This window comes from Montipora foliosa, chromosome 3 (genome assembly GCF_036669935.1).
Source record: "Montipora foliosa isolate CH-2021 chromosome 3, ASM3666993v2, whole genome shotgun sequence".
Lineage (NCBI taxonomy): Eukaryota > Metazoa > Cnidaria > Anthozoa > Scleractinia > Acroporidae > Montipora > Montipora foliosa.
Window position 1 is genome coordinate 50492685 of NC_090871.1, and position 12689 is coordinate 50505373.

The 12689-nt window shown below is 38.9% G+C and overlaps 1 protein-coding gene, 1 long non-coding RNA gene and 1 other non-coding gene across 4 annotated transcripts; 2 read left to right on the plus strand and 1 right to left on the minus strand.

The window, feature by feature from the left end:
* Positions 1-643: 643 nt before the first annotated feature.
* On the minus strand, positions 644-3124 carry LOC137994966 (uncharacterized). Of its 2 annotated transcripts, XR_011122228.1 has the most exons (3): positions 2925-3124; positions 2195-2335; positions 644-1768 (listed from the first exon to the last, which is right to left on the minus strand). It is a non-coding gene; the product is annotated as an uncharacterized lncRNA (long non-coding RNA). The 2 variants fall into 2 exon arrangements; XR_011122227.1 differs by having other exon boundaries at positions 644-2335.
* A 156-nt stretch (positions 3125-3280) lies between these two features.
* LOC137994967 (melanocortin receptor 5-like) lies at positions 3281-5016 on the plus strand. Its single transcript, XM_068840545.1, has one exon. It carries the CDS (start codon positions 3319-3321, stop codon positions 4300-4302), a length of 984 nt encoding a protein of 327 aa, XP_068696646.1. The 5' UTR covers positions 3281-3318; the 3' UTR covers positions 4303-5016.
* Positions 5017-8044: 3028 nt separating this feature from the next.
* Trnaa-ggc (transfer RNA alanine (anticodon GGC)) lies at positions 8045-8117 on the plus strand. Its single transcript has one exon. It is a non-coding gene; the product is annotated as a tRNA-Ala (tRNA).
* The last annotated feature ends 4572 nt before the right edge of the window (positions 8118-12689 follow it).

Here is a 12689-nt window from a genome sequence, read left to right on the forward strand (position 1 = left end):
AGTACACAAACTTCTAGTTCTAAAGAAACTGTGGTTCTGCTTCGGTGGTAGAGTGAAACAGAAAAATTTGGTTAAAAGAGGTCGAATGATTTGGAAAGCTGACATTTTGAGTGTTAGCCATTTGTCAGAACAAAATGATTTGATTTTGCTCTGACAAAGAGCAAACGCTCGAAACGTCAGCTTTCCAAATCGTTCACAGTGGTAATTCGACCTCTATCAACATGTTTGAGAAAACCAAATTTATCTGTTTGTCTGCTTCCTTCACTTTTTAAAAAAATCCTTTTGGCCTCATTTACATTTTACATTGGCGTCTCTGAAGCCCTCCCAGGGGTTTTGGGGAACAAGGGAGCATAACTAATTTTAACTGGGGGACAGGGGAACAATTTCGATATATTTTAGGGAACAAGGGAGCAAAAACAATTTAAGGGATCAAAAAGCTGGGAACAAGTTTGAAAGTAATTTGGTGAACAAGGGAACACAAGCAAATATTTAAAGGATCAAGGAGGCAAACACCCCCTTCCCTCCTGGGAGGGCCTCTTCTATGGATAGGCGATTTTACTCGGTAGGGAACATTGTATTCTTCTGTTGCCTAGCCTGTCTATGGACGAAGATAACGGAATACAATAAAATACTTCAAACCACATCATGACACAAACGTATCATAGCAGCTCAACATATGATACATACAAACTTAAATGAAGCAATATTGCCCTTAGGGCTTTTCAATAGTCATTTACAAGTTCAAAATGGCCTAAACCTATGACATGTCTACATTTTAAATTTATAAATAAAAGTTACAAAAAAAAAATCATTTTTCAACATTTGCAATTCGGATGCCTTGAACTCCTTGAGGATGGGTACTTGCTTTAGGCTGCTGCATAAGTTATTCCACAATTTAGTTGCATGGTAGTGAAAGGTATGGCGGGGCAAGCAAGTTCATGCATTTATTTGCATGATAGTTTTTAAAGTAGTACTCTGATAAACTTCTTAACATATGTTTTGGATTCAAAGTGAAAGCTGTTGTGAAAGGCTGCCACTTTTCACAGTAAATTCCTCATATTCTAACTTGTCTCTCTCTTCTGGGAAATTACTTCATATAACTGTGTAGACAACAGGCAAGAATTGAGCTAACATCAAACAACTTTCTTTGACTTTTGGCAAAACGCAAATTTTAGCCTGACATTTGGTGTAAACATGATACTAAATCTCCCCATTGACAAAGACAGGTGTCTTATTACATGTTGCCCTCAGTAAATGCAAACGAATGTTCGGAAAAACAAGGGAATTTAATGTTAGTACTACCTAATAAAATCTTAAGACCTCACAAACTTGGTATTGCTTATCAAACACTGCAGGTCTTGTAGAGTTCATTCATATGCAACAAAAGCAGTAGCCAGTCGCCCAGACTGCCACTGGGCTAATGGTGATGGTCGGTGATACTACTGTTAAAATTTGCACAAAATGAGGGCATTCAGTAAAATCGTTAACAAAAGCTAGTGCCAATTGCTATAATGCTACTTAGAAATAAGTTACTGCAAAAGACAGAATAAGTTACAGCTCACAACTATTTAAAAACCTATTAATTGGACTAGCAATACAATCATCGGCCATAGTCTGGTGAGCATCACAAAAGTCCTTCAATGTCACTTGACATTCGAAATTGAAAGTGTGAAGGAGCTCCATCAGGTTAACACTATTTTCCAACTCAGGTTTTAAAAACGTAGAAAGTCACAAAGTCAGCTATTGGATCTACACCTCTCTTTAAGCCCTAAAATATATCACACAAACATCATAATTATCTTTAAACCACAAAACTATAAAACACTTCACATTGCATGTTAAAATAGCAAGGAAAAAAAGATTGTTAAATATTAAATGATTGAGACTTGTTTCTTTGACTTACATTTTGATAGTTGTTGCTCGAACATTATTGGAAGGTCAGTTGCATGTAATTTTATAGCATTTTTGGGCGTAAAATAACCATTTACTTTGTTTTATTATTTACTTTTCAGAAACTTAAAACTAAAATGAAAGTAACGCAGCCACAAGACTAATATCACAAGGATATTAACTAATGTAATGATGCCTTGGCATTATGGGTATCTAATATATAGTTATGTTCTGTAACTTAGGTGAAGCAAAAGCAATTAACATGAATTGATTTCCATTTGAAGGAATGTTATATCTCTTGTACCTCTAACCATAACTGGACTGAAAAGGACGTCATTCGAGCACTGATGATCACAGCACATGAGTGTCCTCTGTATTTTCAAGGGGAAATACATCTTACTTTCCTGGGACAAAATATCATGATTACCATGACAATGTTTACAAACTGTAAATCGAAAATGACACAAAATTATTTGAAAAGCTACTAACAAATAATTTATACGTAAATTGGGTTCAGATCAACAACTAGCTGCAGAGGTCAATATAGTGGTGTAGTGTGTTCATTGGAGTACACCGTAGGTCAATGTAGTGGTTGTAGTGTCGTCATTTAAGTACTAAATTCAGACAAGTAACTCAGTTAATTGCTGTATGTGCACCGTAGTTTCAACAAGGTTATATTCATAGTGGTACAACGATACTGTAATTTCTACTTCTACTGAAGAGCTGTAATTTTACATCATGTATTAGTAGTTTTACAGTAGACTAAGTGTTATAGATCTTGAAGTACATTTACTGTGTAATAATTTTACTAAGACATTCAAGGGTTTGTAAAGTCTAGTAAGAGTACAGTACTCTGATCTATTAAAATCGATACACTACAGTGGTGTTGCAAGCGACTCCTCTATTTACTGACAAAAAATTAAGTGATGGAATTCAACATTTTAATGCAAGATGAATTACGGTGATATTTTTCCAACATGTAAGACAATAAGGCAAGCAAATCAGGAAGGAAAACATGAAGGGAAAGCACTTACCGACCCAATGAATTGATTGAAGGAAAGAGTAACGAATAATCTAGCTTATTTCTCCGTCAACAGTCCTCAAAAAGTGTACCTAACAATTACGAAAATAAGGTAAAAACCTGGGTTCATCTAAATAGCTGAACACAAGCACAAATATGTTCGAGCAGTATCCCCTACTCAAGCCCGAGCTTTTTTCGCTTACGTACGTAATGTTGGACGTACTAAAGTATACTACGGTCGGGTGATACCCAGTACTTTGGGACCCTTTTTGTCGGGTGATACCCAGTACCTTTCGAGAGAAACGAGTGTCAGACATTTGTATGTGCACAATAATTTGACCAGCGGTTTATTGTGTCACACAACGAATTTCGAAGGCCAGGTCCTTTTATTTCGAACTGCTACAGATATGTCGCTCATTGGGGAATACCCATGTACCAACGTTACTCCACCGACTGCTCTGTCATTCACAACAGCTTCAATTTCCATCTTCATAAGCTTGATCGCAACTCTTGGAAATTTTCTTGTCCTTCTCACCATCATTGTAGATCCGAACAAGAATCTTCGTTCACCATTTACCTATTTTGTGGCGAACTTGGCCTTTGCTGATCTGAATGTGGGACTTGTAGTCGCTCCTCTTTCGGCAATATACCACGTCTCAGAAGGACTAAAGAGTCCTCTTCATGACAAAATCGGGAATTACTTGTACTTTCCGTATTTCATTGCTTGTACGGCTTCTTTGTTGAGCTTAATTATACTGGCAACTGACAGGTTTGTAGCGGTTACTTATCCAATTGTTTATGTGACTTGGTTGGATGGGATGAAATCTCTTGCGATATCAGCTGCGGTGTGGATTGTTTCAGTTGCTATGTCGCTCATTTACTTTACTGTTGGCTTGAACATTTATCGATTCGTGTTCGCAAATACCGTCATTGCAGTGACATTTGCGGTTCTCCTGTTTACTCACCTCAAAGTCGTCCGTTCCTTTCGCGCTCAAGTCCTTCAATGGGACCGCTTGCATGACACTAGCAAAGAAAACACCGCCAAGAAGCGAGCTTTGAAATGGGAGAAGAAGATGGTGAAGGCGTTGGTGATAGTGTTGGGAATATTTCTGGGGTGTTTTCTACCCTCGTGTGTCTGTATCTACGTCATTAACTTGTGCAGTAAATGCAACTGTGTCTTTATTCACTGTATTCGTGATGCCCAGCTACTTCTGGTGATGATTAATTCGGGAATTAATCCACTTGTGTATGCATGCAGGCTGCAGAATTTCCGAGAGGCTTTCAAGATAATTCTGAGTTGTAAAAGGTCTAAAGGTCAGCTTGAGACGACAAGTGACAATAACGAAAGGGCCACAGTGACAGTGACTACAGCGATAAAATCATACTCTTGATGTCACAGCCACCTGAAAATTGAAATGAAGAAATTATACTAAGACATGATTTGCATTTTGCGTTTAACTTACTACGATATTACCTGCAAGTGTCAAGGTCTTGCTTTTGATATCTGTTTATACAATCGTAAAGAGCGTTGGCTCAATGCTCACGTTTTTGTAGAATGCGTATTTTCAAGAATATATATGCATAGGTTATTTAAAGAACGTTCCAAAAATTAGGCAAGACAAAAGTCCTGATGTGGACCTGCTCTAACTAAGCAATGGACGAAATTTACAGAGAATAAATTCGGGATAAATTTTACATTAAAGTTAAAGCTAAAAGCTAAGAATTTACATCAATAATCATATATTGAAAAATCATGATTGAAAGTCTAAAGACTTCAAAGAAACACTACAAGAAGCTTTGGTGAAACATAGTTTTTTGGGAAGCTTTTGTTTTCTCTGAATATTTTAAAATAATCTGGATGAGGAGAATTTTTGAATGAGTCTGGGAGAAGGTTCAAGCACAAAGCAGCTCTGTGCTTAAAAGTTGATCTGCCAATCTTTGATCTTGGCCTTGGACCCTAAATGTATAAAGACTTCTTGAAATTATAATTGGCCTGAGCTTTCACTATTAAGTTATTTAGGGGAGCGATGCTTGCGCCATTGTAAATATTAAATGTAATTATTAAAAATTTCCAAAATAATAGGTTGTGGTGTTCCTAATTTCATCGCCATGTATGTCTCTGGGTAAACTGGAAATATGTCTAAAACAGAGTTAACTGAATAGAGTGTAATGTGAAGTGCTAGAAGTGGGACCCAGCCTGGTCAGAGTTTTTCTCTGTCCTTCCTTGTGTGGGCCCATTTCCATCAGTAGGGCTAACGCTCACATGGTTCATATGGGATAGAAATCTAGCACTTCACATTACACTCTATTCAGTTAACTTTGACCAACCTTAGGCCTAGGGTTAGCCAAATTGAGGGTTTTGGTTACTTTCCAAAAGGTAAAACAATGATCTGCAACGAGTGACCTGTGGAATGTGACCTGTGTTTTAGACCCGCCGGATAGAAGAAATCAAACCATAAGATCGTGTAGATTAGAAGACACAAATTGTAATATATTCAAGAAATCAGTTGCATTTTTCTTTTAGCCTATCGCCGGCATTCCAAAACATTTAATAATCTACTTCTGTAATATTTTCCTTTCAGTCGACTAGTTCAACGACATGTCGATCGAGCAGCTAGTACGAATAAAAAGCTGAAAATCTACAGGATCCTCAGTGGTGTGACCTTGCCTTAAAGTAGTGCCTCGTACGTAGGTGCGAATCACCTAGAGACACTGAAGACTCGCTGAGCTCCACATTTTAATGTTTACTGCGTAAGAAACGTCTCCGCAATACAATTAAAACGAAACAGAACATAGGCAAAATTCCACTATGGTCGTCACGCAAACGTTCTCAGTTGCTTGTTTTCGCAAAATTGTTCTGAGTGTGGTTGTGCTTTTTCTCGTAAAATTGGATTCGATCCCTTGAAGCCGAATAGAATTGGCTAGCAAGTTCCTGTGCGACTTACTTTACTACAAACCGTTTGTGGTAAATCAGACAACAACATTGACAACAACACGAACAAACAAGCAAAAAGAAGGTTGCATGACTGCGTGACGATCATCGTGGAACTGTGGAACTGTTGTTTTTTATTTTTAACGAAGTGAATATTACGATGGGACTCTGTCTGGCAGTTAGCGTGTATTCCATAAAGTCCAATTTTAGCAATTTCGGAAATTCTCTTAATTTCGAACAAGAAACTTTGATTGTCGGAAAGACAAAAAATCAAGTACGATTTTAAGAAAAACTAAAATGCCCCTTAAGAGCTTTCATAGCTTCCGTAGGTTCCTCAATTTTTTTGACTAATTGCCACCATAAATGACAGTCATTCGAGAATGACGACAAAATGAAACAAAATTTAGGAAAAAAAAAACACCCCGACCCCGGTCCCGGCCCCGGCCCCGCGTTTTGGCAACTACCAAAATTACGCAAATCGTCGGCCGAGCCAGAATGTACAATTTCCAATAATTTATATTTCGGGTTGTACTGAACCCACAAACTTCGTTCCATTAAAACCCTTTTAGACCGCTGGGCAAATGTGAACAGAAATTAGTTCATCACCAAAAGCAATTCCTCTCCACGCATGAAACTGACAACTGCATTTCTCCCCAGAAGAACTGTAACCCCACAAAAAAAAAAAAAAAAATGATTGCACACGCGACTTGCTTAAAAACACTCAATAAACAAACTAAAACGAAAACCATATTACAAAATGCAATGGAACAAGTAGAAGATATTAATAATTCTTCAACACCAAAATGGAAAGATTTCAGTACAACTTACATTTATTATGGATTCAGCAATTTCATACTATTTACCAAAAGGTTTGTTAAGTCGAAACATATATACATAATAAATGTGTCTAATTTTCCGAAAATCTTACCAATAATATCATTCAGCTTACGCACCCATTTTTCTTAGGGAAAAATAAATAAATTAATAGCCACTACTCAGCGCAGTGGTATTGCGGCTGCATGTAGTTTACAGGAAGCGGGATAAAAAGGCTTTTTTTGCTTTATAGATCACGAGAGACTCACTGAGAATGGTGACAACGTGAAACAATTTTCCGAGATCGTCACACAGGACTTTTGTAAACAAATAACGATACACATATAAACTTACCATCATGTTTTGAAATTACATGAGCCTCATCTGACAATTCCAAACAGATTGGTCTGATATACAGGCGTCTGAATCATTTTCCTCCACTTCTCGTTAAGAGCAAGGGCCTCAGGGTTGCCAAAAACGAAGGAGTAATCACCACTATAAGCGCCACCTTGGTCGGCGTCGTTTCCAGAAAGACATGTACATGAAATGCTTCTCTGCCGTATCTCCTTCATGTGCGATTCAATCAGCGCATTCAACGGGCAAATAACTAAATTAATGGCTTCCTTCAGGTAACTCGTATATCCCATTGTATTGAGCGCGCGGCATATGCCAGGTAGTAACTGGAACAGCAGTGACTTTCCATAGCCAATTCATCCAGCCATTTGATATTTCGAATCTTCCAAGGTAAAGAGCGAAAAACCTGCAATCGATCTTTGTCACCTTCAAACCACCCGCGTCCCTGATCACGCGCCTATTGGCATCGTTATCCAATCAGAGCATTTGAAACATTCGACATCTCCAAAGAACCAATCAGCAAAACATCCAGATTCTGGATGTTTGAGAATAAGCGGGGTTGTGATTGGCTCGGCGCTATCAAAGGGATCGCGCTCTGGTCCAGAGGCTTTTCGCGCGGGTCACTTTGAAGACTCGAAACCGGAAACCGCGCATGAAAAGCCTCTGGTACCCAGGGTAGGAGCCCATGTACGATCTTTTTATAGACTACCTTTTCTGCAAAAAGACAAAGACAATTCCGTTTTTTTGTGATAGGTCATCTGGCTTCTGAGTCTCATTAGCGGGAAATTCAATCCACAAAATAAATCGCGGTCTGTGATAACGCCGTGGTATAGGGCTGTTGTTCGCTCCTAGTTATGGGCTACTGATTTAAGTAATAGCCTGTTATAGACACTTATACCACCTATTTGGTGGCTCCATAACCCGCGTCTGTAACCCGCTTTTCAAATATAAGTTCGTTTCATTCATCGAGCCCTTCACCGGAACAAATGAGCCTAACAAATTGACCCGCTCCCGGGGGTTGGGCCCAACTAAGTGGCTTTAAAGCTCAGTTGGTAGAGCGTTGCACCGGCATTGCAGAGATCACGGGTTCGAATCCCGTTGAAACCGCCTGAAGTTTTCAGGTGTTATAATTAGAGACAATTCATCTTTAATTGCCCAGATAAGGGTAAAGATCACTTCTCCCCTTCGTCTAAAGATTTTTCTGCTTGCAACTTTGCAAAATGAGCGGTGGTCCACAGGGGGAGTCCATGGACCGGGTCCATGAAGTGGTCCATGGACCTGGGGTCCATGTTTTGTATACGTCCCTCTAGACAAAAAGACAATACTTAGCAGGGAGTGACAAGAAAGACCCTATTGTGTAAAAACAGGATAAATGCTACTCGTTTTTCGACTGAATTGCCATATGGCAACCCAGTATAAAGTACTGTACGGTGCGTTGTCTAGAATGTTCACCTAAAACCCTACTCTGTTTGCTCTGCTAATTGTGCTAAGTGCAGTAACGTTCGCAACGCAGAGCTAAGAGATATTGGTTGGAGTTCGAAATAGCAGGTCTTATCTACCTTCTTTGATTTCAGCAACAAATTACCTGCATCTCTTGACGGTTACGAAGGTGCTTGACATTCTTTTTTTGGTTAATGAAATTTGTTCATGACGCCCAAGGGAAAACAAATTGAATTCGTGCGCAAGTGCGCAAAGTGCTCAAAAATGGCGTAGGGTCGTACCTCTTACTGAACGCTATATTTCATTGGCTGTATAGTGTCGTACTTTTTATTGTTTTCTGTGCTAAATCCGTTGTTATCTTTGTTTGTTCTATTGTATTTTTGGGCCAATCCTGAAGCCTGTTCAATAAGGTACAACACGACCCAGGTCTTCTTGATAAAGACCACATTCATAGAATCATCCGGCTGCAATTTTCTATTTATTCTAGAGATCTTTTACGTTCCTGTTGTTTTACTGCAACTAAACGTTTGTGCGGATAAAAACTGTGAAAAAACTTGATAAATTATCTCCGAAAAATTCATGGCTACCCCCTATTTTCATTTCACATTCCAATAACCCAGACTACGATATACCTTTCTGCATAATCATACCCTGAGGAAAATGTTCCTCTTGTTGGGTGGCACCGTCCATAAATAATGTTTTGCAAAGCCCTTCATCAGAGATGATTCGGTTGTTATGATTATGTCATGCGTAGGGGGTTTCCCTTTACTAACTGCACATGTGTGTAAATGTATTTCATTTCATTAACGTATATGTGTATTGATGTAAATAAAAAAAAAAAAACAGGCCTTCCGCGATATTTGCTCCAAGAGCAGGTAGTAATTGTTTGCAAGGCTTGTTTGTTTACTGCTATCAACTCAGAGGTGTTTGATCACTGTAAACTGTATACACTAATGACGATTAATTTTGTACTTTATGCAGAAGCATAATTATTTTACTCCTCTCTTTGAAACACCGTCTTCGTTCCTCCCACTGCCGAAACGAAAATTCTACGCCACGGTTTTACAGAAAGTACCATCCAGGATGTTTATCTTATGCCATTTTAAGTCCCAAATGAAGTTAAAATAATAATGTCTCAATATAAAGTGATTCATAACGTGCTTCCAACCCGCGCTACACTCTACCGAGAGCGCACTTCAGAAAGCCCCTTATGCAACTTATGCAATATAGAAGAACAAACGCTGCATCACCTGCTAATAAACTGCACACTAACAATCGATTTTTGGATCCTGTTTCAAGACTGGTGGTACCAAAAAACAAATGAAACAATAACGTTATCCACAAGTCACATACTATATGGCTGGCATGATAGGACAAAGCATTGGCAAGTCCTAAATTATAGTCTACTGATAGCCAAATATCGCATTTTCTGCACAAGTCTTCGCGGAGATGTCTTAGATTTCCAAAATTTCCTACTGTTCATCACAGGAAAACTTGAAATCCTAAAAGAGATCGCAAATGCAAAAAAAGAACTTCCGAAATTTTATCGCACGTGGGCATTTTTACTGTAATTTTATATGCTGTTGATGTTTAGGTTAATTTACGTTTAATTTCATACCTATTATTTGGTTCTATCCACTTATATATCTTTTTTTTTTTTCAAAAAAGTAGTAATTTTATAAAACAAAAAAACAAAGAGTATTTAAAAGAAAGGTATTTTCTATAATAGAAAATTGCATTGTAAATATGCTAATCAGCGTGATTGCATTGTAATTTATGTATTGTAAGTAGTGTATGCGTGTAAGTAAAGTATGAGTACTGTATGTAGTGTAAGTGATAAAAAAATAATAATAATAAAAATAATAATAATAATAATTATTATTTCCATATACACTTTATTGCTTTCTGGGGTTAGAAACGGGAGCTCCGCTTTTAATCTTGCCTAAATCTATAAATTAGCAAATACATGGAAGCAGTTTCTCTTTGGGAAGCAAAAAAATATGGACCAATCCCTTTTTATTTATTTATTTATTTTCACAGTTTGAAGTCGAGTTTGGCTTGCAGGTGTCCAACTGATCAAACCATATGAAATATAAGGGTGGATGAGGTTATGATAGAGTTGCCTAAGAGTACTAATAGAGACATAATAGCGAAGCTTATTAGGATGCCCAGATTCTTTGCTAATCGATTATTAACATGCTGTATTTGGTATCCCAATTTAATGTATCATCGATAAAAATTCCTAAATACTTAGTATCTCTTTTCTGTTGAATATCACAAACAGTGATGTTAATAGATACCTCTTTCCTAGGTGATGCAATAATCATATAACTAGTCTTTTAATGTTGATAGATAGCTTATTAACCGTGCAGTACCTTATAACATTCACAAGTTCTTTATTTATAGTTGATTCCAAGTCTTTAATATTCTGAGAGGAAAAGAAAATATTTGTATTTAACCCAAGGACGAAACTAAGTCAATCAACAACTGACATGCTTTATCCCTTCTCTCTCCAGTTTCTATTGCGCACGCTCTATACAGTCCAAAGTTCACGCTAACACGACATCTCTCCTTTTCAGGGTCACCAACAACATAAGGTTCTTATCTCAGACAGCAAAATTTATAAGAAACAACGACTAGATCTTGTTTGAGATTTAAAACGAACATATAACAATATCTGAATCATGCAAGTCCTAAACTCTCCTTCAACCTAAGCGAAGGCTTGGTTGAAGAAGGGACTTCACAGGAGTAGGTGGCTTGTCTACAGACACAGGTTTCTTGTTACTGAGCATCTCCGGCTTGTCGCCAGGAACTGGTGTGATGTGTGATCGATTTCGTCACTGTGCCTCTACCTGTCTCAACCGTGCAGGATCTTGGTGTTTCTGCTGCACTGGCAACTGTTCCCGTAACTGTCCCGGCGTTTTTGCCGTCATTAATGTACACATGGGTGCCGGGTTGCAGTGCCTCTAGCGGAACAGGTCTGTGACGCTGCTTGAAGTTGGTCCTCAATTTCTACTCTGCTCTTTGCTTCTTTTTGACGCAACTTGCCGACGTCAGGTCAACTTGGGGCCAAATTTCTATGAAAAGTTGGAACAGTGGTTCTGATTTTCAGTCCCATGAGTAGCTCTGCTGAAGAGTGTCCACAAGCACGTGTGGTAGATCTGTGTGGTAACAGTCCCTTGTTTGGGAATTTCTCTTTCTTCAGGAGAGACTTGGTAGTCTTCACTGCTGCTTCTTCAACCTCGCCGTTCGCCTGTGGGAAACGGGGACTACTTGTTGTATGTTGAAATCCCCAGTCCTTTGCGAATTGGGTAAATTCTGCTGAGGCATAATGTGGATCGTTATCACTCCTGGCTTCCTATGGAATGCCGTGTCGACGTCGTGCAAGGATCGCCTTGAGCGCTCTGATAACTTCAGACGATTTGGTTGTCTTATTCATTGCGGCTACCTCGACTTAGCGAGAGAAAAAATCAACCACTATCAAGTACGTGATATGATCGAGTTTGAAGAGATCAGTTGTAGTCATTTGCCACGTACGCTCAGGGAAGGAAGTTGGCATGAGTGGTTTTGGCCTTATTACTCAGTGCCTTGCACAGATTTTACAGTTTCCACCATATCTTGTATCTGACGACTTAAACCTGGCCACCAAACAGAACTTTTAGCTCGCTCTCTGCATTTAGTTATTCCTTGGTGTCCTTCGCGTATCTTGTCGAGGACTTCTAACCTCAGGGATGAAGGGATAACAATTCTTGATGATCTTAACAGTATTCCTTGAACTACACTTAGCTCTCCTCGGTCTGACCAATACGGTTTCAGCCCAAAGGCCTGCCCCCAAGGCAATAATCTTTAATCTCCTTACGAATGGGGTCTTAATCTTGAGCCTCCATGATTTGTAGTAACTTGACGTCTGACTCAGGGAGTGAGTCAAGTACACTGTCGAGATATGTTCATCTCTTGTTCCTTTATTGTGGTCTCACACTCAGAACTGGTTGTCTGGATTCTAGATAGTGCGTCTCCCACGTGCATTTCCTTTCCAGGTACATGGATGACTTCTTTCAAGTGGAAACGCATAAGGCGCATCCGTAGACGCTGTATCTGAGGAGGGACGTCGTTCAGTGCACGCTTTGTAAGGAGCGGCACCAGTGGCTTGTGGTCTGTTTCTGCAATGATGGATTTACCCACGATGTAGTCACTGCATCGCTCACATGCCAGGTAAAGGCAAGGCCCTCTTTATCAGTT

Bases quoted from the DNA above. Each gene is read 5' to 3' on its own strand.
- LOC137994967 (XM_068840545.1), top strand. From the start codon at position 3,319: ATGTCGCTCATTGGGGAATACCCATGTACCAACGTTACTCCACCGACT.